The sequence below is a fragment of the Mustelus asterias genome, chromosome 26 (genome assembly GCF_964213995.1).
Source record: "Mustelus asterias chromosome 26, sMusAst1.hap1.1, whole genome shotgun sequence".
Lineage (NCBI taxonomy): Eukaryota > Metazoa > Chordata > Chondrichthyes > Carcharhiniformes > Triakidae > Mustelus > Mustelus asterias.
The window spans coordinates 37,439,598-37,467,481 of record NC_135826.1 but is presented as its reverse complement, the minus strand read 5'-3'; the positions used below and the strand labels follow the sequence as shown (position 1 = coordinate 37,467,481).

Genomic DNA, 27,884 nt, shown 5'->3' with positions numbered 1-27,884 from the left:
CTTCTCTGCACTCTTTCCAGTGCTTCCACATCCTTCTTATAGTGAGGTGACCAGAACTGCACACAATATTCCAAATGTGGTCTCACCAAGGTCCTGTACAGTTGCAGCATAACCCCACGGCTCTTAAACTCCAACCCCCTGTTAATAAAAGCTAACACACTATAGGCCTTCTTCACAGCTCTATCCACTTGAGTGGCAACCTTTAGAGATCTGTGGATATGGACCCCAAGATCTCTCTGATCCTCCACAGTCTTCAGAACCCTACCTTTGACCCTGTAATCCACATTTAAATTAGTCCTACCAAAATGAATCACCTCACATTTATCAGGGTTAAACTCCATTTGCCATTTTTCAGCCCAGCTTTGCATCCTATCTATGTCTCTTTGCAGCCTACAACAGCCCTCCACCTCATCCACTACTCCACCAATCTTGGTGTCATCAGCAAATTTACTGATCCACCCTTCAGCCCCCTCCTCTAAGTCATTAATAAAAATCACAAAGAGCAGAGGACCAAGCACTGATCCCTGCGGCACTCCGCTAGCAACCTGCCTCCAATCCGAAAATTTTCCATCCACCACCACCCTCTGTCTTCGATCAGACAGCCAGTTACCTATCCAATCGGCCAACTTTCCCTCTATCCCACACCTCCTCACTTTCATCATAAGCCGACCATGGGGGACCTCATCAAACGCCTTACTAAAATCCATGTATATGACATCAACTGCCCTACCTTCATCAACACACTTAGTTACCTCCTCAAAAAATTCAATCAAATTTGTGAGGCACGACTTGCCCTTCACGAATCCGTGCTGACTATCCCGGATTAATCCGCATCTTTCTAAATGGTCGTAAATCCTATCCCTAACCCTCTATCTTACTCACTTCCAAGAACTTATCCAAAAGTCTCTTAAAAGATCCTATCGAATCCGCCTCCACCACCACTACCGGCAGCCGATTCCACACACCCACCACCCTCTGAGTGAAAAACCTACCCCTAACATCTCCTCTGTACCTACTCCCCAGCACCCTAAACCTGTCCTAGCCTATCCAAATCTCTCTGCAGACTCTCTGTGTCCTCCACGCAATTTGCTTTCCCACTCATCTTTGTGTCATCCGCAAACTTTGTTACCCTACACTCGATCCCCTCCTCCAGATCGTCTATGTATATGGTAAATAGTTGAGGCCCCAGCACCAATCCTTGCGGCATGCCACTAGTCACTGATTGCCAACCGGAAAAGCATCCATTTATTCCGACTCTCTGCTTTCTGTTAGATAGCCAATCCTCAATCAACGCTAACACTTTACCTCTAACTCCCTGTACCTTTATCTTATGCAGCAACCTTTTGTTAGGCACCTTATCAAATGCCTTCTGCAAATCTAAATACACCACATCCACCGGTTCCCCTCTGTCAACCACAGTCATTATATCCTCAAAAAATTCCAGTAAATTAGTCAAACATGACTTTCCCTTCCTGAATCCATGCTGCGTCTGCTTGATTGAACCATTCTTTTCCAGGTGTCCTGCTATTTCTTCCTTTATGATAGATTCCAGCATTTTCCCAACTACGAATGTTAAGCTAACCGGCCTGTAGTTACCTACCTTTTGTCTACCTCCTTTTTAAAACAGTGGCGTTACATTAGCTGTTTTCCAATCAGCTGGCACCTCCCCAGAGTCCAGTGAATTTTGATAAATTGCAACTAATGCATTTGCTATTACTTCTGCCGTTTCTTTTAGTGCCCTGGGATGCAATCCATCCGGACCAGGGGACTTGTCTACCTTTAGTCCCATTAGCCTACACAGCACTACCTCTTTAGTAATAGTAATCGTTTTAATGTCCTCACCCCCTACAGTCCCATGACCGTCAATTATTGGTAAGCTATTTGTGTCCCCTACTGTGAAGACCGACACAAAAAACTTGTTTAAGGCCTCGGCCATTTCCTCGTTTCCTATTATTAAATCCACTTTCTCATCTTCTAAGGGACCAACATTTACTTTAGCCACTCTTTTCCATTTTATATATTTGTAAAAACTTTTACTATCAGTTTTTATATTTTGTGCTAGTGTACTTTCATAATCTATCTTTCCTTTCTTTATTGCATTCTTAGTAGTTCTTTGTTGTTTTTTAAAGCCTTCCCAATCTTCCAGCTCCCCACTAATTTTGGCCACTCTTGTATGCATTGGTTTTTTGTTTGATACTCTCCTTTATTTTGGTTATCCCTTTTCTTACATTCCTCCTTTTTCACTGGAATATATTTTTGCTGAGTACTGAGAAAAATCTCCTTAAAAATCCTCCAAAAGTTGGTTAGTGCATTGGCCATATTAAATTCTCCCTCAGTGTACCCAAACAGGTGCTGGAGTGTGGCGACTAGGGGATTTTCACAGTAGTTGAAAAGCCTACTTGTGACTAATAAATAAACTTTAGTTTTTCATAATTCACATTGCCAAAGTGAATGGACACAGTATGCTTGCTATGGTCTTAATGTCCAATCGTAGAACCCTTACAGTGCAGAAAGAGGCCATTCAGCCCATTGAGCCGGCACTAACTACAATTACACCCAAGCCTATCCCCGTAATCCCACGTGTTTACCCTGCTAATCTCTCTGACACTAAAAACAGAGGCCAGTAAGTGCTGCTCAGTCTACTGTGACTTATGTGGCTGTGAGTGAGGCAGTAGAGGGATCCAGGCGGTAGGGTTGCAGGAGCCTCAGCCCCTGAACTTGTCCAACAGGTTCAAGATTCTTGATCCCTGTGTGGACGGGTACGGGTACTGCAGGGAGGATGAGCAAACTGACCACGGCACCATGGTACAGGGAGCCGTTCAAGCGGGGGGATAAAAAAGAAATGTAGTGGTAATTGGGGATAGTACAGTTAGGGGCATTGACAATGTTCTCTGTGACCAGGATCGAGAATCCCGAAGATTGTGTTGCCTGTCTGGTGCTCGGGTTCAGGATATCTCATCTGGACTGCAGAGGAACTTGGAGTGGGAGGGTAAAGATCCAGTTGTCGTGGTCCATGTAGGTACCAATAACATAGGTAGAACAGGAACAGAGGTTCTGCTAAGGGAGTATGAACAGCTAGGAGCTAAATTACAAAGCAGAACCAAAAAGGGAGTAATTTCTGGATTACTATCTGAGCCATGAGCTAATTGGCATAGGGTAAATATGATTAAGGAGGTAAATGCGTGGCTCAAAGATTGGTGTGGGAGGAATGGGTTTGAATTCATAGGACATTGGCACCAGTATTGGGGAAGAGGGGACCTGTTCCAATGGGATGGTCTTCATCTAAATCATGCTGGGACCAGCATCCTGGCGAATTGTATAACTAGGGCTGTAGATAGGGCTTTAAACTAAATAGTGGGAGGAAGGGTATTGTATGGCGAATTAGGAAACCAAAGTTAAAGGAGAGGGTAGAAGTGCAAGTTAATGCTGAGGACTTTCAACTAGTTAAAGGAGCCGAGGGCTCAGGAGAGGTTAGTAAAGCTTCCAGACCACGTATTGGAACGGAGAGTATAGAAGGTGGCAAGAATCTAACCTCAGGTGAGCCAAAAAAGGTGACAAGTATGAGAAGGGAGATGGTTAATGCAGGACTGAGGGTGTTGTACCTAAATGCGTGCAGTATACAGAACAAGGTAAATGAGCTTGTTGCGCACATTGAAATTGGCTGGTATGATGTTTTGGGCATCACACAGACGTAGCTGCAAGGGGATCAGGGCTGGGATCTAAATATCCAAGGATATGTGTCCTATTGAAAGGACGGGCAACGGGGGCGGGGTTGCATTGTTAGTGAGGAATGAAGTTAAATCGATAGCAAGAAGCGATATAGGATCAGAAGGCATAGAATCTCTGTGGGTAGAGTTGAGGAATCGCAACGGTAAAAAGACCTTGATGGGAGTTATGTACAGGCCCCCTTAGCAGTCGTCAGGATGTGGAGCAGAAAATAAATCAGGAGATAGAAAAGGCATATAAAAAAGGCAATATTACAATAATCATGGGGGAATTCAATATGCAGGTGAAATGGGAAAATCAGGTAGGTAGTGGATCTCAAGAAAAGGAATTTGTGGAATATCTAAGATTTTTTTTGGAGCAGCTTGTGACAGAGCTTATTAGGGAATGGGCAATTCTGGATTTGGTGATGTGTAATGAGGCAGACTTGATTAGGAAACTTAAGGTGAAGGAGCCCTTAGGGAGCATTGACTACAATATGATAGAATTTACCCTGCAGTTTGAAAGGGAGAAGCTGGAATCAGTTGCAATGGTATTACAATTAAATAAAGGTAACTACAAAGACGTGAGGGAGGAGCTGGCCAGAGTTGATTGGAAAGGGAGCCTCGCAGGGAGGACAGTGCAACAGCAATGGCAGGGGTTTTTGGGGGTTATTCGGGAGGCACAACAGAAATTCATCCCAAGGAAGAGGAAACATGCTAAGGGGAGGATGAAGCATCCATGACTGACGAGGGAAGTCAAGGACAGCATAAAAGCAAAAGAAAAAGCATACAAAATGGTGAGGATTAGTGGGAAGCCAGAGGATTGGGAAGCCTTTAAAAGTGAGCAGAGGACAACCAAAAACATAATAAGGTGGGAGAAGATGAAATGTGAGTGTAAGCTAGCTAGTAATACAAAAGAAGATGGGAAGAGCTTTTTAAATATATAAAAGGTAAGAGAGAGGCAAAAATAGACATTGGACCACTGGAAAATGAGGCTGGAGAAGTAATAATAGGAAACAAAACAATGGCAGAGGAACTGAATAGTTACTTTGTATCAGTCTTCACGGTGGAAGACACCAGTGGGATGCCAGAGCTCCAGGAGAATCAGGGGGCACAGGTGAATGTAGCGGCCATCACTAAGGAGAAGGTTCTGGGGAAACTGAAAGGTCTGAAGGTAGATAAATCACCTGGACCGGATGGACTATACCCCAGGGTTCTAAAAGAGATAGTTAAAAAAACTGTGGTGGCATTGGTGATCTTTCAGGGATCACTGGAGGCAGGGAGGGTACCAGAGGACTGGAAAGTAGCTAATGTAACACCGCTGTTTAAGAAGGGAGGGAGGCAGCAGATGGGAAATTATAGGCCGGTTAGTCTGACTTCGGTTATTGGCAAGATTTTAGAGTCCATTGTTAAAGATGAGATCGCGGAGTACTTGGAAGTGCATGATAAAGAAGGACTGAATTAGCACGGCTTTGTCAAAGGGAGGTCATGTCTGACAAATCTGTTAGAGTTCTTTGAGGAGGTAACAAGGAAGTTAGATAAAGGAGAACCAGTGGACATGATTTATTTAGATTTCCAGAAGGCCTTTGACAAGGTGCGGCATAAGAGACTTAAATAAGTTAAGAGCCCATTGTGTTAAGGGTAAGATCCTGGCATGGATAGAGGATTCGCTGACTGGCATAAGGCAGAGAGTGGGGATAAAGGGGCCTTTTTCAGGATGGCAGTCGTTGACTAGTGGGGGTGTCAAGAGGGCTGGAATACAAGAGCAGGGATGTACTTCTGAGGCTGTATAAGGCTCTGGTCAATACTCCATTTGGAGTATTGTGAGCAGTTTTGGGCCCCGTATCTAAGAAAGGATGTACTGGCCTTGGAAAGGGTCCAGAGGAGATTCACACGAATGATCCCTGGAATGAAGAGCTTGACATATGAGGAACAGTTGAGGACTCTGGGTCTATTCTCGTGGGAATTCAGAAGGGTGAAGAGGGATCTTATTGAAACTTACAGGACACTGCAAGGCCTGGATAGAGTAGACGTGGAGAGGATGTTTCCACTATTAGGAAAAACCAGAACCAGAGGGCACAAACTCAGGCTAAAGGGATGATCCTTTAAAACAGAGATGAGAAGGAATTTCTTCAGCCAGAGAGTGGTGAATCTGTGGAACTTTTTACCGCAGAAGGCTGTGGAGGCCAGGTCATTGAGTGTCTTTAAGACAGAGATATATAGGTTCTTGATTAATAAGGGGATCAGGGGTTATGGGGAAAAGGCAGTAGAATGGGGATGAGAAAAATATCAGCCATGATTGAATGGCGGAGCAGATTCAATGGGCCAAGTGGCCTAATTCTGCTCCTATGTTTTATGAGTCAATTTATCATGGCCAATCAACCTAACCCGCACGTCTTTGGACTGTGGGAGGAAACCGGAGCACCCAGAGGAAACCCACGCAGACACGGGGAGAATGTGCAGACTCCACACGGACAGATACCTGAGGCTGGAATTGAACCCGGTTTGCTGGCTTTGTGAGGCAGCAGTGCTAACCACTGTGCCACCGTGCCGCCCTTATAGCCAACCACAAAAAAAACTGCACAGTGTATTCTTACTTTGGCCAAACGAATGTTTTGTACAAGTTAATAATTGCTTTACTTTTGTGCTATACATCTTATTTAAAAGACCAAAACACCTTTTGTATGGCTTTACCTCCTGGTACTTTCAGAAAATTATCTTGACGTCCCAGATCTTTGTTCAAACTCATGGCTTTACCATCTCTCTTATATATGTGTATACTCCCATTCCTTGCCTTTTCTCCCAAAACTTCCATCATGTTAAAATACAACCTTTCATCTGCCAGCCCATTCTGCTCACCTACATCCTTCTGAAGCATTTTACCATCTGCCTTACTATGTGCCGTCAGCAAATTTCAATATCGTGCTCTCTGTGCCCCAGCTCAAATCATAATATATTTTGAAAAGAAAGGTGAATTTAGCATTAACCCCTGGGGTACATATCTTCCAATCCTCTAGAAATCATACAAACCCTACAGTGCAGAAACAGGTCATTCGGCCCATCAAGTCTGCACCGACCACAATCCCACCCAGGCCTTACCCCCATATCCCTACACGTATTTGCCCGCTAATCCCTCTAACCTACGCATCTCAGGACACTAAGGGGCAATTTTAACATGGCCAATCAACCTAACCCGCACATCTTTCGGACTGTGGGAGGAAACCGGAGCACCCGGAGGAAACCCACGCAGACAATGTGCAAACTCCACACACAGACAAGTCACCCGAGCCGGGAATCGAACCCAGGTCCCTGGAGCTGTGAAGCAGCAGTGCTAACCACTGTGCCACCGTGCCTCTAGTCCAAGCAAAACCCATAAATCCTACACTTAAATAAAAACAGCAAATTATGGAAATACAAAACAGCTCAGTCAATATCTAGCAAGAGAAAATAAAGGGTATTCTAACTTAATGAGTCGGTATACTGTCAGCATCTTTTTTAATGGCTGATGTCTGAAGTCCTTTGGATTTCAGCATTTGCAGTTTGATTTCCTTTTATATAACCCCATTTTTATGTTTATTCAAGGCTGTGGAGGCCAAGTCACTGAATTTATTTAAGAAGGAAATAGATTTCTAGACACTAATGGTGTTGAAGGATATGGTGAGAGCGTGGGAGCATTGCATCGAGATAGAGGATCAGCAATGATCATTTTGAATGGCGGCGCAGGCTCATAGGGCCGAATGACCTACTTCTGCTCCTATTTTCTATGTTTCTAATCATTGAATGGCTTGTTGAGGCACACAAAGATTGAACTATGGGCGTTAGACTCCTGACAAAAGTGCAATATGGATGTTATTTCTTTACAGGCACTTCTTAATCTCACCAGTTATATGTGATCAGAACATGTCTCACATTAATAAGCTGCATTCTTTTCATAGGCCACAGGGTTCCCAGTTCCATACATTATAGATCAAAAATTTCACTCTATCCTCATCCATCCAACCATTGTTGTATACATGCACAAAACTGCTGTAGGGAACTTGGTGTTCGGCATGGTTTTACATTTGCAAATTACCATAGGTTTCAAGTTCATTGTCAAAAAAGCATGCTGGTCCCAGTGCGAATCTTGTCTTCTCATGTCCTGTTGTTTTCATTGGAATGGTTTTTTAACCTTTCAACTTCAGAGTTTGGCTGCAGAGCATATAGAAACTTGTGGGTGTTTCATCCATGTTGCTGACATGACTTAATGGATTCTCGTGTTTCGGCCACTGTCCGATGGTGATTTGGAGAAAACTGGTCATTTTTACATCAAGGTATTTTGGTAATCTGAGCAATCTTGGTCTGCTGCTGCAACACTAGATTGCTTTGTTCCATAAAGTGGCTACACCTATTGATTTACCCAACAAGCTGTTGGTCTGAACTCTTTGCTGGACTGGGTTTGATTTGCTCCATTTAAGTGCGTATATAAAAATTGTATCTCTGATGATGATGATATAACCATTCCAATGATGCACGCTTTTCACGATCAGGCCAGTATCTGGTCCCTATTCTGATAGTGCATTTGATCTTGGGCATCTGGAAGGGACGAATGGCCCACTCCTACCTCTAGTTTCTATGTTTCTATCTTCTTCAGGGAGTATTGATTTCTCCTTCCATTCTTGCACCAGTTTTTCACCAACTCCAAACTCCCTTGCTGCAGCGCAGCTATTCGACGAGTTAGTAAATGTTATGAATTTTAGCTTGAAAACATCTTTGTACGTCATTCCCTTACCTTGAGGAGCCATTTCTGTTTGTCAGTTGCCATGCCATGTACAGTCTGCTGTGCATACCTTAAACTCCTGCACATCATCCTCGCAGCACAGCCCTTATTGTCTGCTTGATCCCAGCATTAGGTAAGTATGGTGTGTATTTCTGGGATGAAAAACTTAAGCTGATTACTATGCGAGTGTAGCATTTCATAGCTGGAAGGGGGGTCGACTTGTATGACAAGTATATGCAAAAGCATGATTTTTGGCACTGAAAAGATGGGATAGTCTTGTAAGCTGTGATTTGCAGTACATTTTCTATGTACCTTGTGATTTTCCTTAGTCCTGTATAGTTAATGTAAAATTAGTCATTAAGAATCATTAGCACTGCTGCCTCACAGCACCAAGGACCCAGGTTTGATTCCTGGCTTGGGTCACTGTGTGGAGTTTGCACGTTTTCCCCGTGTCTGCGTGGGTTTCCTCCGGGTGCTCCGGTTTCCTCCCACAGTCCGAAGATAGGGTTAGGTGGCTTGGCCATGCTATATTGCCCCTTTTGTGTCAGGGGGACTAGCTAGGGTAAATGCATGAGGTTATGAGGATAGGGCCTGGGTGGGATTGTGGTCGGTGCAGATTTGATAGACTGAACGGCCTCCTTCTGCACTGTGGGATTCTATGATTTATTCATGAATTCTGTGTTATAATATTTTAAGCTTATAGGAATATGTGTTTTGTATCCTAGTTAATGTCAAATAAATATCAGAAAATTCTAATTTTCAAAGAAATCATTGAAGTACCTGAAATATACTGATCTTACCGTGGTAATATCTACCTCCACAAAACTTACACTTTGGGACCTGTGGCTGCCATTGTACTTCATTTCTAGAGCTAGTGGTTTGAATCTGCTTTCCTGCAAATATTTTCTGTGCTGAGGACATGCTGGACTAGAGCTGTGTTTGTAGTCCATGAAACATTGTCATTTTTATGCCTGATAAAATCTCAGTCTTTGTTACTGCAAAAAGTAAATAACATCATGATTTTTTTTTGGTGACTATCTGAGAACGCAGCAGGCACAGATTAATGCACTGGAGTGTCATTGTAGATCAGGGACCTGTGTCTCCAGAGCCACATGTGGTTCACAAACATCTCATTTGCAGCTCCCAACCTTTTCTGCTTGATCGCGTTGACATGAGAAAAGCCTAGAAAATTAAACTGTAAACAATAAGAACAGTTTCTTGTTTTGGGATAAAAGGCTAATCGTTATGCTGCATTGTGGGGTTTCAAATGATTATTTTAACGAAAAACACCATTATGCTCTAAATAAACCTGCTCATAACCACACCATGGTTACACATAATGCCTTTGGTTCAAGGAACAGGTTTTATGGTTGTGACCATTATTATTCCTATTGTAGCTGTGATGATAAATTCTCAATATGCTATTAGAACAAAGAAAGTACAACACAGGAACAGGTCTTTCAGCCCTCCAAGCCCGTGCCGATTATGATGAACTAACTAAACTAAAAAAAAAATCTTCTGCCATTACTTGGTCTGTATCCCTCTATTCCCTCTCTTCATGTACCCATCCAGATGCCTCTTAAATGTTGCTAATGTGCTTGCTTCCACCACCTCCTCTGGCACCCACCACTTTGCGTGAAAAATTTCCCCTGCACATCTTCCTTAAACTTGCCCCCCTCACTTTGAACCTGTGCCCCTCCTGTAATTGACATGTATACCCTAGGAAAAAGCCTCTGACTACTCACCCTATCTATGCCTTTCATAATTTTGTAGACCTCTATTAGATCTCCTCTCAGCCTCAGTCTTTCCAGTGAAAATAATCCTAGTTTATTCAACCTCTCCTTGTAGTTAGAAGCCATGTTTAACCTGGAAATCAATAGTCAAAAAACAAACTTTCTTTAATTTAAGAGGAGTAGAATTATATCTTAAAAATAACTTTACTGACAAAATTATTTTTAAAAAACCACCAAAATCACAATAATTCAAAGTTAACTTTGATTATTTTGTTTTGGTACAGAGATTCAATGTGTGCATTTTATCTAATATATATACATATTAAAAGATCATATATTTTACCAGAGGCACGAGTTGATTAGCCTAGTATTTGGTTTAGAAATGTTGAATTTTCACCTTGCAGCTCTCAGTAGTTATTTTAGACAATTGGGTCTTCAGGTCGAAAAGGTTACTGACCCTTGCTCTTGGTCATGTGTTCAGGAAATAAAACAACAATCACTTTCCTCTCAGGAATGCCATCAGAGACTAAGGGTGGAATTTTGTGGAAAAAATTCAAAATTTTAACGGGCGAAAGAATGGTGTGGGGGTGTGGGGAGTTCTTGCAGCCTCAGCTCACCTGTGCATCTGGCTGCTGAGCTCTAGGGGTGCCATTGCACAGGTGCCCCAATCTCCCAGCCCTCCTCCCATGGACATCCCCTTGTCAGGCCCATGAGCACTACCCTACCCCTGACTACCTGGGGTTCCATGTCCTCTGGTCCACTGGCAAGGCCATCATGTCTGGTCCCTGCTGGTGGGGCCCATCTGTGATCCTCGCCAGTGAGGACCTCGACCGGCAAGGGGACTAAGATAAATGAGCCCGGGCGATACCGTTCTGGGCTCGTTAATGACATGTAAAACATGTCATTAATATTGAAATCAGCTTTGCGCCCTTCCTGGGCTTGAGACTGATTTCGCTGGCAAAGCGGTGCTGGCAAGATCACAAGAGTTGAGAAACCAGGTGTGGCGAGCTGGTACGTTTGTGCCCAAATTCTATATATGCAAACGTTTTGACCGTTACATCGTGACATCCATTTCAAAGTGGAATAACCAGGATAGGTTGTTAATTTTCACGCTGGTTTCCTCTGATCTGGGACAACAATTTACCAGCACCCACCAGCCAATCTGCAAATATCCTTTACAATCAAGAAATAACTTCCAGATGATTTCCAAATGGCAGGTCTTCTCTTATAAGGGCCCAGCTATGTTGAATATAGCTCTGCCTGAGCGCAGAACAATTCAGGCACATAACATGGTGTGACGCTTCAATTGCGGGAAAATGATATTATTGTTCGATCTGGCAAGCAACACCATGGGAGATTTACTTTCTTGCTAAATAAGTCCAGTACCAACACCACTTTGAATGTAATAAAACATCCCAGAGCGCTTCACAGGAGCATTATTAAACAAAATTTGACACCGAGCCACATAAGGGGATATCCAGTCAGATGACCAAAGGCTTGGCCAAAGAATTAGGGTTTAAAAAGTGTCTTAAAAGAGGAAAGCAAAGTTGACTGGGGAGCGGAGTAGAGATGGAATTCCAGGTCTTCGGGCCTAGGTAGCTGAAGACACACCCACCAACATTGGAGTGATTAAAATTGGGGTGTTCAAGGGTCCAGAATTAGATGAGCACAGATATTTCACTCTGCTCCTCTACTGAAGGTAATGAGGGATCTTGCAATATGGTTCCACAGTTGGTTCCAGCCCAGTTGGCTGCACTTGAACCCAGATGATGAGTATTGACAGATATTTCAGTTTGATAGTGAAAGCATTAGAATCGTAGAATCCCTGCAGTGCAAAAGGAGGCTATTTGGCCCATCGAACCTGCACCGACAACAATCCCACCCAAGCCCTATTCCCGTAACCCCACATATTTACCTTGTTACCCCTAACACTAAGGGGCAATTTAGCATGGCCAATCAATCAAACCCACACATCTTTGGACTGTGTGAGGAAATCAGAGCACTGTACCTCCATACCACCCCTAGATCCAAACTTGATCTTGCCCTCTTTTGCTGCTCAAATAAGTACTTTATGAATCAGAGCAGAAAATTGATGTCTCTTTCCTTGACTTCTGATGCTAAGGCCAGCCTATAACTATAGCGTGACTTTGCTCTTACTGACCATTATGAATAAGCTCGTTTCCAGTAGTATGATGTTGAAGGGTGGCACAGTGGTTAGCACTGCTGCCTCACAGTGCCAAGACCCGAGTTTGATTCCTGGCTTGGGTCACTGTCTGTGTGGAGTCTGCACGTTCTCCCTGTGTCTGCGTGGGTTTCCTCTGGGTGCTGTGGTTTCCTCCCACAGTTCAAAAGACGTGCTGGTTAAATGCATTGACCATACTAAATTCTCCCTCAGTGTACCCGAACAGGGGCCGGAGTGTGGGGACTAGGGGATTTTCACAGTAACTTCATTGCAGTGTTAATGTAAGCCTACTTGTGACACTAATAAATAAACTTTAAAAAACTTTGATTCAACCCAACCTATGGTGGAGTATCTGGTCACTACGAAAATGTATTACATCACCTGAAACGTTAACTATAGCATGTCATGGTCAATGAATTCAATGACAACTGATGTGGTTTCACAGAGCAGGATGAAAACTGAATGGTTTAAATGTTTTTTTTAATTACGAAATACGGTGTCTCAATGTGCTATATTATTTTGCTCAGTACATTGATGAGTTTGGTGAGACTCTGAGAGTAAATCAATTATTGAAACTTTTGGAGCACTGACATAATCCGAAAGAAAGTGATTAAATGTCGAGGTTTTCTGTCTGGATTGTGGAGTCTGGACATGTGCTGCTGAGCATTTCTAATCCATTAGTGTCAACCGCATTTAGAAAATTGCATTTGGCTTTGCTCACCAAATTTCCAAAGTGACATTGATGAATTGGACAAGTTTGGGAGACAGAAGCAGTTATTTTGCAGAATTTGATTGCTTTGTTACAATAAAAAAAAATATGTTTACAAAAAGGTTAGAAGCTACATGGTTAGATTTTTCAAATGGTGAAAGATCAAACAATGGAACGTCTTTGAAGTAAATTAGGCCAAATAGGGTTTACGGATGTGATTTCAAAATTAAGAGGTCAGAAACTGAGCATGCGAATTCAACTGAAATCAACTCAAAAAATAAATCGGATAAAAATCAGTATTTGAAAGGAAAGATAGCTGAGTGTTTCTGGAAGGGCTCCACTGAAAATGATAACCTATCTTGCATCGCCAATTGCCCTATAGTGTATTTGTAGCATTTTCTGTTTCTAACTCCAGATTTTGAACATTCCTTTTCTCTTGCTTTTAATAAAAGTTTTTAAAGTTTATTTATTAATGTCACAAGTAGGTTTACATTAACACTGCAATTAAGTTACTGTGAAAATCCCCTAATTGTCACACTCTGGCCCCTGTTCGGGTACACTGAGGGAGAATTTAGCACGGCCAATGCACCTAACCAGCACGTCTTTCGGACTGTGGGAGGAAACTGGAGCACCCGGATGAAACTCAGGCAGACACGGGGCGAACGTGCAAACTCCACACAGACAGTGACCCAAGCCAGGAATTGAACCCGGGTCCCCGGCGCTGTGAGGCAGCAGTGCTAACCACTGTGCCACCATGCCGCCTCAAGGATTAAACTTCAAGTTAGTAAAATGTGCATTCAGTATTGTGGGTCCAGTGCTACCTGATTGCTGGTCCATTAATTACTTAATATCATACTGCAATTTAGATTAAAAGAACAAAGCTCCAGCTAGAATATTAATTACAGGTGTGGGAAACCTGACACCAACCCCTGATCACCCTCCATCCAAGGCATATGGAGATCATTTTTAGGATCCTCTCTTCCACCTTGGCTAAGGTCAGCTAGCTTGATTAGGATGGTTCAAAATTGAAGACGAGTCGCTGTGGTTCAGTATTCTGAACCAATGAGAAAGTTACTAGGCATTTATAATATCCCAATCTTGATTTTCTGATTATTCCATGCATTTCTATTGGGGAAATATTTATGAAACTTTCTGGAGTGATATACTGATACAGAATATCCATGATTTGGCTTATTTGAGCTGTTCCAAGTTCACTGATACCATCCTGAAGCGTAAGAATTGGCCTCAACACCCCTAGGCGAGGGGAGGAAATTGTTAAAGTTCCTGCCGTTGATCACTGTGCATAGATTCAACTGAAAAATGCATATGTGAATATTAGATTGATTCAACTGTGATGTTCCTGGCAATCAAATCATTGCCAGCACTTGCAATCCAGGTTCGTCTGAATAATGGGCAGCTGACACCATAGGACAGCACCCCAAGCAACCTCGAGAGCAGAGAAAACTAGCAAAAAATAAGTTTTTAGGATTGATTTGTCCTTTCCTTTCAAATTGTTTCAGCACTGCAAATTTAAATAAGTTGATTCGGTTTGAAGTAATTGGCCACCTGAAATAATGCATCAGGATCATGAGGAATAATACCCGATGACATTCCTGATTACAGTTACTAATGAAACCTGACGAGGGACCGGATTGAGGTGTATAAGACCATGAGGGGTACGAACAGGATGAATAGGAAGCAGCTGTTCCTCTTAGGGGCATAATTTTAAGATGAGGGAATCTGAGGAAAAGATTTTTCATCCAGAGGGTGATGAGAGCCTGGAATGCACTGCCTGGGAGGGTGGTCAAGGCAGAAGCTTTAAAAAGTACATGGATGAACAGTTGAAATGAAATAACATTCAAGGATATTGACCATGTAGAAAGTGGGATTGGTGTAGATTTAGTATAAATTGGTCAGTGCAAACCTGATGGGCTGAAGGGCCTCTTCTGTACTATATGACTCGATGACCATCCTGTACCTTTCCTGGCCTTGTTGTTTTATTTACTTGGTGAGGCATTCACAACAACATGGTGGATAGTACCTAACAGGACCAATCCTATTAGATTTGGTGCCACAGTCCAGACTAATCCTATTGGCTAATTCTAAAAAGAAACTCAAAGCCACCAATGTGCAGCTATTTGAAGAAGTTGAATCAAGTAGCCAGGAAACATGTGAAAGATTTTAATAATTTTTCTAAAGTGACAATTCTACAAACATTTGTGGGGTGTTTCTGGTACAAAATTATTGTGGCATTCACATACAGAACAAGGGTCACTGTACCTGGATAAAAATAAATAAATTGCAAAGCACTTGAGACATTTTAACATCATACTTGGTAGGTTCTTTGCAAATGTGTGTTGTGTTATTTTCTGACTTGCCTCATCTATGACACTACACAAGAAGGAGAGTTCTGTGCCCAGTATGTTATTCTTCAACGAAGCAAAGATATCTAGATTAATTTGCCATTGATATGATTGCAGTTTGTGATACGTTGCATACACAAAAGCACCAACTATAGGCTCAAAGTCATGCATTTTATGTGAAGCACTTTTGTGTGGGCTGAGAGATACGATGAGATGCTAAATAAATGCAAGGTCTTTCTAATTAATATTTATCATAAATCTCTCCACAGATATGTCTCGCAAGAAGTATCCACCTTTTGTCTACAAGGTCTCAAGTTCCAGCACTCAACAGAATTCATGTATATAGGATATGCAACCGTTCGTCTATAGGCCAGTGTCAGGTAACATAAATAGTGCTGGCAAGAGAAACATACATTTTGTTTACATTGTCACCCAAATTGAGAGATGCCTCTTGTGATTGTTAATTTGTTGCTCTTCTCACTGAGTCACTGGACTTTCTGTTGCCTCAGTAATGTCTCCTGGAATATAGAGATGGGAAGGAAACTGGCTCTCGGGTTTTCTTATTCTTTTATAATGGCTAATCCCCAATTTGGTGATGTTTTTCCTGCACTCTGGTAATGGTTTGCTGCTACGATCTGAATGCCTTGCTGTCATAGAATTCCTACAGTGCAGGAGGAGGCCATTCGTCCCATTGAGCCTGCACCGACAACAATCCCACCCAGTTCCTAATCCCTGCTAATCCCCCTGACAGTAAGGGGCTATTTAGCATGACCAATCAACCTAATCCATACATCTTTGGAGTGTGGGAGGAAACTGGAGCACTCGGAGGAAACCCACGCAGACGCGGGGAGAACGTGCAAACGCCACACAGACAGTTGCCCAAGGCTGGAATTGAACCCGGCTCCTGGAGCTGTAAGACAGCTATGCTAACCACTAACTGTCACTAACTGGATGGTTTACTCCAATATTGCGGATGGTTTTCTGCCAATATAGTGGGAGCATAGGAACAGGCACGCGAGCATAGATACGAATTAGGAGCAGGATTAGGCCACTCAGCCCTTCGAGCCGGCTTCACCATTCAACAAGATCATGGCTGATCTGATATGAACCTAAACCCTACATTCCTCCCTACCCCGGATGAATCTTTCACCTCTTTGCTTATCAAGAATCTGTCTACCTCTGCCTTTGGAAGTGAGTTCCAAAGAATCACGACCCTCTGAGAGAAAAGAATTTCTCCTCATCTCTGTCTTAAATAGGCAGCCCCTTATTTTTAAACAGTGACCTCTAGTTCTAGATTCTCCCACAAAGGAAAACAATCTTTCCACTTCCACCCTGTTAAGCCCTTACAGGATGTTTCAATCAAGTCATCTCTTACTCTTCTAATCTCCAGCATTAGAGAACCTGCCTATTCCAGGTATTAGCCTTGTAAACCTTTTCTGAAATACTTCCAAAGCATTTAGATCAGTCCTCAAATAAGGAGACCAATACTCTACACAGTACTCAGAATGTTCCTCACCATTACCCTGTATAATTGAAGCTTATTCTCTCCACTCTTACATTCACTTCCCTTGGCAATAGATAATATTCTACTAGCTTTCCTAATTACATTCTGTACCTGCATACTTAGCTTTTGTGATTCATGTACTAGGACATCCAGATCTCTCTGCGTCCAGCTCTGCAAACTCTCACTAATGAAATAAAATGCTTTTTTATTCTTTCTGCCAAAATGGACAATTTCGCATTTTCCCACATTATTCTCCATTTTCCAGATCTTTGCTCACCCATTCAACCATACTATATTAATTGGTATTCCTTATGCCCTCTTCACTACTTAATTTCCTACCAATCTTTGTGTCATCAGTAGTAACCATATCCTCAGTCCCTGCATCTAAATCATTGATATAAATTGGAAAGAGTTAAGGCCCTACCACTGATCCCTGTAGCACACCACTTGTTACATTTTACCCACTAGAAAATGACGTATTTATGCCTACTCTCTGTTTTCTGTCACCTAGTCAATGTTTAATCTATGCCAATATGCCTCTACATCATGAGTTTATATTTTCCACAATAACCTTTGATGTGGCACCTTATCAAATGCCCTCTGAAAGCATATCTACTGGCTCCCCTTTATCCATGGCACATGTTACTTCTTCAAAGAATTCCAATAGAGATTCATTAAACATACTTCCTCTTTCACAAAACCATGTTGACTCTCCCCGATTGCCTTGAATTTGTCTAAGTGCCCTGTTACAACATAGAACCATAGAAAATTACAGCTCAGAAACAGGCCTTTTGGCCCTTCTTGTCTGTGCCGAACCATCTTCCCAATGGCAGATGTTAAGCGAACTGGCCTGTATAAAGGAGTTACCATTGCTAATTTATAATCTAATGGTACCTTCCCCAAAATTAGGAAATTTTGGAAAAGTAAAACCAACTTCTTTGAAGACCCAAAGACGAAATCCATCAGGACCTGGAGACTTGTCACTCTCAGTTCTGACAATTTGCTAAGTACCACTTCCCTGTTGATTGTAATTTTCTTCAGTTCCTCCCTTCCTTCCGGTTTCTGACTCTCAGCTGTTTCTGGGACTTATTTCTCTGTAGTGAGGACCGCTGCAAAATACCAGTTCAATTCATCTGTCATCTCCTTATTTTTCATTATTAGTTCCCCAAACTCACTTTCTTTAGGACAAATGCTCATTTTCTTAGCTCTTTTCTTTTTAAAATATCTCTAGAAACTCTAACTGTCTTTATAAACTGTCTTTATATTTCTAAAGGCTTTCTTTAATGCTCTGATTTTTCTCTTATTAATCTTTTGCTCATTTTTTGCTGTTTTAATATTCTATTTTTATAGTAAGCCCATCTGCCCCTTGAGCCTGTTCAGTTTGATCATGGTTGATCTGTACCTTAATTCCATTCATCCATTTTTGATCTATGTTCTTGTCACCCTTACCTAATAAAAAATATGAATCTCAGTGTTAAAAGTTTCAATTGATCCAGCATTCACAGCTATTTGGATGAAAGAATTGCACATTTTGACTACCCTTTGTGTGACAATGTTGGTGCCTAATTTCACTCATGTAAGTTCAAGCTCTAACTTTAAGATTGTGGCGTTTTGTTCTGGATTTTCCCCACTGGAAGAAATAGCTTCTTTGTATTTGCTTCCTCTGTTCCTTATAATCTTGCATTTCTCAGTTGGATTACTCCTGAAAATTCTGAATTGGAAAGAATACAAACCAATTCTAGGCAATCTTTCTAAGTCCTAGTGAATCTGGAGAATCTGGGCTGTATTTAATCCAAGGCCAATAAATCTTTACTGGATGCTTGCCTAAACTTGAGTTTAATACTCAGGCTATCTCTGATTGTGGTGGTCTGTCTGCACTGAATGGAAGGTTTTCCTCTGTCATAGTAATCATTTGCCTGTACTATGTTATTGCTGGTGATTGGACATTATCAACGTAAATACATGACAAATGGCAACATCCTTATGCTTTAATCCTATTCTTCATCACCATCCTTACAATATACTGTTGAGCAATTGCCTTTAGGAGATGACAATGAAATGAAGAGCCATCTATGGGAAGGCTGAGTAACAAAAAAGCCAAAGTTGCTGAGTTTGCTTTAAATGTTCTCATTTATTTCTCAATAGGTTCGATGTTATGCGTCAGAAGGAAAGAAAGGTTTTCTCTCCGGTTTATTAGACAGTATCAAACAGGAACTAGCAAAAAACAAAGAAATGAAGGATAGCATTAAGAAATTTCGAGATGAAGCTAAAAGGTTAGAAGAATCAGAGGCTCTGCAGAGAGCAAGGAAAAAATACGTAAGTTTTTTATTTAAGTTTCCCATATGTAAGGCCACAAATTTGTAACGTTATGAAGATTAAACCGTGCATTTATTTTTCAGAAAACCATCGAATCTGAAACGGTCAAAACTTCCGAAGTTCTTAAGAAGAAGTTGGAGGAGTTTTCAGAAACTGTTAAAGAGGTGAGTCCAGCTCATGCGCTTGCCAGAAACACTACATTAGAAAGTCATTTTTCTCAATTCCTTCTTTGCAAATGAAACATTCATAGGACTGGATTCCTTCATCTTCATTGTAGCTGATAATGTGGCACGAGTTTTCTCTCATCCCCATTAAGAACTGCACAGAACTTCGCTGATGGAGTTCCCCTTAGTTGTGTTAGTCTGATGTGTTCAGCCCTCCCAGTACAGCCAACTCTGTGCTTGTTTTAGTGATGTTCAGCTCCCAGTGATGCCTAATGAATTATTTATTCAGATGATGTAGGATAATGACCATCAACTGAGCTTTCACCTTATTTATTTGATCCAGTTGCTCCCAGTGAAGTTATCTAATTACAGTCTTCTGTTTGGCATTCAGAGCACTGTACTTAGAATAGTTAGGGAGTGATTTTAAGGATATGTGAGTCTCAGCCCTATTTTAAATGAGTACAGAGCAAGTTAAATATTAAAAAGGGTGCTTAATAATTGTGTAAGTTAAAATTTAAATCACTAAATATGTAGAGAGAGAGTGTGGATCAAAAGCTAAGACAAGCAGAACAAAAATGAACTTTTTTTTGACCACTCCTGGGCGATTCCTGTTGGATCAGCATGGTGGTGGTGTAATTGTCCACAACGACCCTGGGTTAAAATTGGGGAAAATAAGCTGAGATCATTATTCTGATTCTCGCTAAAAAGTGCAAGTGGATGGATGTCAGATGAGGGCAGAGCGGTCTTGGCCGTGATAAGATTCACAGTCGAATAGAGTGCTGATACTGCCTAGAATGAGCACTTGGCTGAGATACCAAAAAGGCTACCAGCACCCATGGGACAGCAGCTCAGGAAGAGTTATAACCGGGAAGAGAATTTATCACTTGGCTTTCAGTGTATCTGATGGCAATAATGCAATTTGAACATTTGTTTTTAAGCATGTTTATGTGCTATTTTTTATACTGCAGAGTCTAGATGAAGTTGGTAAATCGGACATTGGTAAGAAAATAAGGGAAGGGGTGGAAGAAGCAGCAAAATCAGCTAAGCAGTCTGCAGAATCGGTCAGCAAGAGTGGGGAGAAGATCGGCAAAACCACTGCCTTCAAAGCAATATCTCAGGTAGGTAACACTGCTTAAAGCAGATTACATGGATTTGAATCTCATTTGCTTGTGCGTGAGAGGCGGGAGGTGATGGCCTAGTGGTATTATCACTAGACTATTAATCCAGAAACTCAGCTAAGGTTCTGGGGACCTGGGTTCAAATCCCGCCACAGCAAATGGTGGAATTTGAATTCAATAAAAAATATCTGCAATTAAGAATCTACTGATGACCATGAAACCATTGTCAATTGTCGGAAAAACCCATCTGGTTCACTAAAGTCCTTTAGGGAAGAAAATCTGCCGTCCTTACCTGGTCTGGCCTACATATGACATGATGTGGAGATGCCGGCGTTGGACTGGGGTAAACACAGTGAGAGGTCTCACAACACCAGGTTAAAGTCCAACAGGTTTATTTGGTAGCACAAGCCACTAGCAAGAGTGTTCTCTTCCTGTTGGGGAACACTTCAGCGGTCATGGGCATTCGGCCTCTGATCTTCGGGTAAGCGGTCTTCACGACACACGACAACGCAGAGTCGCTGAGCAGAGACTGATAGCCAAGTTCCGCACACATGAGGACAATCTCAACCGGGATCATGTCACACTATCTGTAACCCCCACGACTTGTCTGGGTTTGCAAAATCTCATTAACTGTCCTGGCTGGGGACAATACACATCTCTTTAACCTGTGCTTAACCCTCTCTCCACTCACATTGTCTGTACTTTTAAGACTTGATTACCTGTAAAGACTCGCATTCCAACCATTATTTTGTAAATTGAGTTTGTGTCTTTATATGCCCTGTTTGTGAACAGAACACCCACTCACCTGATGAAGGGGCAGTGCTCCGAAAGCTAGTGGCTTGTGCTACCAAATAAACCTGTTGGACTTTAACCTGGTATTGTGAGACTTCTTACTACATATGACTCCAGAGCCACAGCAATGTGGTTGACTCTCAACTGCCCTTGGGCAACTAGGGATAGGCAATAAATGCTGGCCAACCAGTGACATCCATGTCCTACGAATGAATTAAAAAAAGACATAGTTGTGAGCAATAGTGCCAGCTAAATTTACCTGCATAACATCAGTGACTCATTCATGATATGAAGCCATGAAGGGCATTACTCTGCAATATATGAAGGTGTGTCATAAAAACATGTTTGATTAATCTGGCTACCACATGCATCTTCATGGACCATATATTGTGGAGGTTTGTTGCCACACACAAAGTTTAAATCCATCTTCTCAGTTTACAGATATTAACAGAATTTGTTCTAATTTAAGACTTGCCCATCATGGGTCAACAGCACGAAGTACAACCAGCTCCAAACACAACAAGCCAATGAATAAGAAATGCAATAAGGAGTGGGCTGAGATAGTGGTGTGCGGACTCATGCTGCAGGTTGAATAGTTACATTTAAAGTCTTTGGAAAAGGTCCTTAGGGATGGGATTTACGACCATTTAGAAAGATGCGGATTAATCCGGGATAGTCAGCACGGATTCGTGAAGGGCAAGTCATGCCTCACAAATTTGGTAGAATTTTTTGAGGAGGTAACTAAGTGTGTTGATGAAGGTAGGGCAGTTGATGTCATATACATGGATTTTAGTAAGGCATTTGATAAGATCCCCCATGGTCGGCTTAAGATGAAAGTAAGGAGGTGTGGGATAGAGGGAAAGTTGGCCGATTGGATAGGTAACTGGCTATCTGATCGAAGACAGAGGGTGGTGGTGGATGGATGTTACTTGCCACTTGTTAGCCCAAACTTGGATATTGTCCAGGTCTTGCTGCATTTGGACATGGATTGCTTTCATTTCTGAGGAGTTGTGAATGATACTGAACATTGTGCAGTTATCAGCGAGCATCCCGACTTTCTGACCTTGTTGGGCCTAGGACACTATCCTGAGAAACACCTGCAGTGATGTCCTGGAGCTGAGATGATTGACCTGCAACCACCACAACCAGCTTCCTTTGTGCCAGGTATGACTCCAACCAGCGGAGGAATCTCCCCCCTGATTCCCATTGATTCCGGTTTTGCGAGGGCTGCTTGCTACCACACTCAGTCAAATGCCGCCTTGATGTCAAGGGCTGTCATTCTCCCCTTATCTCTGGCATTCGGCTTTTTTGTCCATGTTTGAACCAAGGCTGTAAGGTGGCCAGGAGCTGAGTGACCCTGATGGAACCCAGACGTCTGTAAGCAGGTTATTACTGAGTAAGTAGCACCGTTGATGACGCCTTCCATTACTTTGCTGAGTAGACTGATAGGGCGGTAATCGCCTGGGTTGGATTTGTCCTGTTTCTCGTGTACAGGACATGCCCAGGTAATTTTCCACATTGCCGGGTAGATGCCAGTGTTGTAGCTGTACTGGAATAGCTTGGCTAGTGGTGTAGCAAGTTCTGGAGCACAGATCTTCTGGTCAGCTTATGATGAAAGTGAGGAGGTGTGGGATAGAGGGAAAGTTGGCCGATTGGATAGGTAACTGGCTGTCTGATCGAAGACAGAGGGTGGTGGTCGATGGAAAATGTTCGGATTGGAGGCAGGTTACTAGCGGAGTGCCGCAGGGATCAGTGCTTGGTCCTCTGCTCTTTGTGATTTTTATTAATGACTTAGAGGAGGGGGCTGAAGGGTGGATCAGTAAATTTGCTGATGACACCAAGATTGGTGGAGTAGTGGATGAGGTGGAGGGCTGTTGTAGGCTGCAAAGAGACATAGATAGGATGCAAAGCTGGGCTGAAAAATGGCAAATGGAGTTTAACCCTGATGAATGTGAGGTGATTTATTTTGGTTGGACTAATTTAAATGTGGATTACAGGGTCAAAGGTAGGGTTCTGAAGACTGTGGAGGAACAGAGAGATCTTGGGGTTCATATCCACAGATCTCTAAAGGTTGCCACTCAAGTGGATAGAGCTGTGAAGAAGGCCTATAGTGTGTTAGCTTTTATTAACAGGGGGTTGGAGTTTAAGAGCCGTGGGGTTATGCTGCAACTGTACAGGACCTTGGCGAGACCACATTTGGAATATTGTGTGCAGTTCTGGTCACCTCACTATAAGAAGGATGTGGAAGCGCTGGAAAGAGTGCAGAGGAGATTTACCAGGATGCTGCCTGGTTTGGAGGGTAGGTCTTATGAGGAAGGGTTGAGGGAGCTAGGGCTGTTCTCTCTGGAGCGGAGGAGGCTGAGGGGAGACTTAATAGAGGTTTATAAAATGATGAAGGGGATAGATAGAGTGAACGTTCAAAGACTATTTCCTCGGGTGGATGGAGCTATTACAAGGGGGCATAACTATAGGGTTCATGGTGGGAGATACAGGAAGGATATCAGAGGTAGGTTCTTTACGCAGAGAGTGGTTGGGGTGTGGAATGGACTGCCTGCAGTGATAGTGGAGTCAGACACTTTAGGAACATTTAAGCGGTTATTGGATAGGCACATGGAGCACACCAGGATGATAGGGAGTGGGATAGCTTGATCTTGGTTTCAGATAAAGCTCGGCACAACATCGTGGGCCGAAGGGCCTGTTCTGTGCTGTACTGTTCTATGTTCTATTGTCGGAATATTGTCAGGGCCTATAGCCTTTGTGATATCCAGTGCATTCAACAGTTTCATATCACTTGGAGTGAATAAAATTGGCTAAAGACTGACACCTGTGATGGTGTGGTGCCAACAGATTATTTTGTCAGACTAGAAGGCATCCAGACACAGGCATTTTCCACCAGGGCTCACTGGTTTGTCATTAGAAGCAGGTCCCTGGTCTCTCTGGTTCTATACGATATCTCACAACACCAGGTTAAAGTCCACATCATCTATACGATATACCAGATGGTGTGTGTACCTGCTCTTGCACCAGGGGGCACTAATGCTCCCTTTAAATGTGAGGAGCTGCTTTCAGTTGGACTGATACGTCATGCCGCATTAATGATTCTATGTTCCCCACATATATTGGTTGAGTCTAGTGTTAATAGTTTGGTGCTGTACACAGGGCAGGTACTTGTAACACCAATGGATGTAGATATGCTGAAGTGTTAAATACTAGGTTTGTTTCTGTGAAAGTTTAACAGATGTAGCTACTTCGCTGTTGTGCATTTGTGATTTCCTTAATCAAACATAAGGTGGGTGATAGAACCCTACAGTTTAGATGGTATGACTTAAAATGTGTGCAGTCATGGAAATTTATCTTACAATCCGCCTCCTCCTCCTCCTCTAAAAGACACTGCTTCATACGCAGGTGAGGCGCGGATTCCACAGATGCCAGCTGCAACGTCAGCAACTTAAATTTATGTCGTGCCTTTAATGTAGGAAAAAAATCCTACGGTTCTTCACCGAGATATATTCAACAAGATGGATTAAAATGGATTAGCATTTATGTTGTACTTTTCACGACAACCTTCAGAGCACTTCACAACCAATGAAGTGCTTTTGGAGTGTGGTCATGGTTGCAATGTAGGAAAAGTGGCAGCCAATTTCTGCACAACGGACCCCCACAAACAGTAATGAGCAACTGATTTGCTTTTTTTTGTGGCATTAATTGAGGGATAAATGCGGCCAGGACTTTTAGGGATGACTGCCCCGCTTTTCTTCGAAATAGTGCAGTAAGTTCTTTTACGTCCATTTGAGCAGGCAGATGAGGCCTCAGTTTTAAAGGCAGCACATCCGATAGTGCAGTGCTCCCTCGGTGCTGCATCAGTGTTGAGTGGAACCCAGATGCTGTGCTCTTGAGCTAGAGTATTACCAATTGAACCTTGGCCAACGCTCACTCAAAGAAGCTGTTATTAGGAGGGATAACCAAAAGTTAGGTGAAATAGGTGAATATTAAGGAGGGAGTTTTAAAAAAGGAGAGGGAGATGAACAGCAGAGGATTTTAGTGAGAAGTATGGGATAGAAGGCCTGACTGCTGATGATGGAAGAAATGAAGGCAGAATACAAAAATGGCAAGTGTCAGAGGAATATGTTGAGGAAATGTTATCTTCAGTTCTTTGGTGAGATGCATGTTACACACAGATGTGAATGTATATTCTGACATTGCAATAATGTGTGGATACAAATAAACTCAGTGCATGAAAATCTCATTATACCTCCCTCATACCTTGCACAATTTTTATGAAGGTAAGGATAGCCTTGTAGTCTGGTGCGTAGCCGAGTCATTCACACCAAGCTATTGAGAAATCCAGACAGCAGCATTTATGTTTCCCCGATGCAATCCGAAACACTGCCTGAACTCAGTTCAGAGAGGTTAAATGTGAGTTGAATAGGTAGGGGATTTAAGCAGTGCTGCAGTTTAACCAATAAAACACCATTGCCTGCCAGCATAGGACTGGTAAACTTCCTACAGCCTCTTCACTCAAGATCATTTTATCTATTAGGGCGAGGATGTCATCCTGAATCTCTCATTTATTTTGGAAGCACTCACATAGGATAACTTGCAACATCCCTAATGTTCTAAACTCTATCAGTATTCAGTACGATTGTATGGCTGATTTCTCTTCATGATATCCAATGACTATAGTGAAGTTGATTCCTGTCTAGGGCATTGACCATTAAAAAGGAGCTTACTCAATATCTGTTGAGAACTGGGGCTGAGGCTAAAGGAAATATTAGTATCACAGTTTGATTATTTATTTCAGAAGAGACTATGGAAGGAAATTAGCATTCCTTGAAGGAAGGGAATGAACTTGAATCCGTAATGAAATAATTTTGTACGATTCTGGAACAAATGGGTGGCCTGTGCCATCCAGACGTTGTATTCTGTATGCTCCTCAATCTGCACTTTTACTTGATCTCACCTGGGGCTTCTCAGCCCCCAGTTAAAGAGTGACAGACGAGTCATGGTTCTTGTTCTCTGACCAGGAAAACTCAACTCTGGTTCAACGCTTTAGAAGCTCAAGCATGAATATTGATTATTTGAAATATCGATGATAGGATGAACTTGTGGGACCAAAAGCTTTGGGGATGGTGGTGAAAAGGTGCCATTCTAAACACAATTTCCTTATAATTGCAACCTTCAGTGGTCAGGGAAAGTAGGTCTTTCAGCTAGGTCAGGGTCAGTTAATTTTCTGGATACTGGAATCAAATTTCTTTAAAGTAGACATTCTGTGCTTAGTCAAGAATGATGATTGATAGAAAAAAGTCTAATTATCTAGTCGTAGATTGACCCTGGGAACTTTCTGACCTCCACTGTTGAACTTTGCATCTTTTACAACAAAAAAATGCAATTTTTTAGCTTGAAAGAGAAACTGCAAGAGGTTATTGAATATAGTGTTATACGGAGGTGTTTCGTCCATTTAAATTGATATGACCTCCCACGGATTCAGAGTCAACAACCTGCTCCCTGTGTATTTCCATTTACAATTTTTGTAGAATTCATGAACCAAGATGGTTCGGGTTGTCACTGTTGTTCAGAGAAATTGATTCTCGAGACTCGAGCAAAGGCAATTCATAGCTGCAGAGAAAATACCAAGCATAGAAATTGTTTCAGTGAATGAACAGATTGATTGAGGTAGTGAGGTGCACCCTGGTGTGATGTGTTCAACAGCCCATTGTGTTGATAGAAGAGAAAAAGGCCTCCTTGTGCTAGAACATTTATAGTGTCAGTGATACTAATAGCATTGGTTGCAATGCTCGCTGTACAAGACTTATGATATGCTAAACTGTCCAAGCACGGGGACATTACATATACATTAGTGTGAGGTATGCAAACTGTAAGTTGTTCCTGGGATTAATCAGAAATAAAGAATGAATGCAAAAGAGTGATGGTTCGCTTATTCCACTGGCCTAAAGCTGTGCAGGGGGCCAAATCTTCGCCAGAAGTTGGGACAACTTTGGGCTCACTAACAGTGCTACGCTTCCATGACACACCCAAGAAGTGGGATGAAATTTGATGCTAAAGTGTTATTTATTCTGAAATTCGCTTGTATCACTGAGGCTAATTTGGTTGTTGGGACCTTTAAAAGCAATTGTTCTTTTCCATGCCCTCTCCAATCTCACATTTCCCAGGCTTCTAAAGCTCTGAAGGCAGCGTTGATCCACAGGTCCATGTCTGCCAAGAACTTCTAAGTACTCCACCTAGCAGCCATTTTCCCTTAGCTAACTTGATTATTAGACACACTCCAATAGGGGCATCACAGGTAAGCCTATTCCACTCATGATCCACATGTACATACAGGCGATCAATGGATGGTTGTCAAGGGTAGAAACCGAAGGTGATTTTTGTCCTTTCTGATCTGGGGCCCTGAGGCCAACTGCAACACCATTGCCACTTTGAATAAGATACTTGCCTGATGTAGTATGAATGTCAATGCAACTCCTTGCAATTATATAGTGCCTTTCACAGCTGAAGGATGTCCCAAAGCACTTTACAGCCAATTGG

General features: G+C 42.3%; 1 protein-coding gene across 2 annotated transcripts in view; it reads left to right on the top strand.

Annotated features, from left to right (window-relative positions):
- The window catches only part of timm44 (translocase of inner mitochondrial membrane 44 homolog (yeast)), an 80,206-nt gene that overhangs the window by 10,050 nt on the left and 42,272 nt on the right, over positions 1-27,884 (top strand). For both annotated transcript variants that reach the window (XM_078198476.1, XM_078198475.1), the window contains exons 2-5: positions 15,717-15,827; positions 19,097-19,267; positions 19,351-19,431; positions 20,400-20,549. In XM_078198476.1, the coding sequence (XP_078054602.1) occupies positions 19,184-19,267; positions 19,351-19,431; positions 20,400-20,549 (315 nt within the window). In that variant the 5' untranslated portion in view covers positions 15,717-15,827; positions 19,097-19,183. The remainder of the gene's footprint in view (positions 1-15,716; positions 15,828-19,096; positions 19,268-19,350; positions 19,432-20,399; positions 20,550-27,884) is intronic.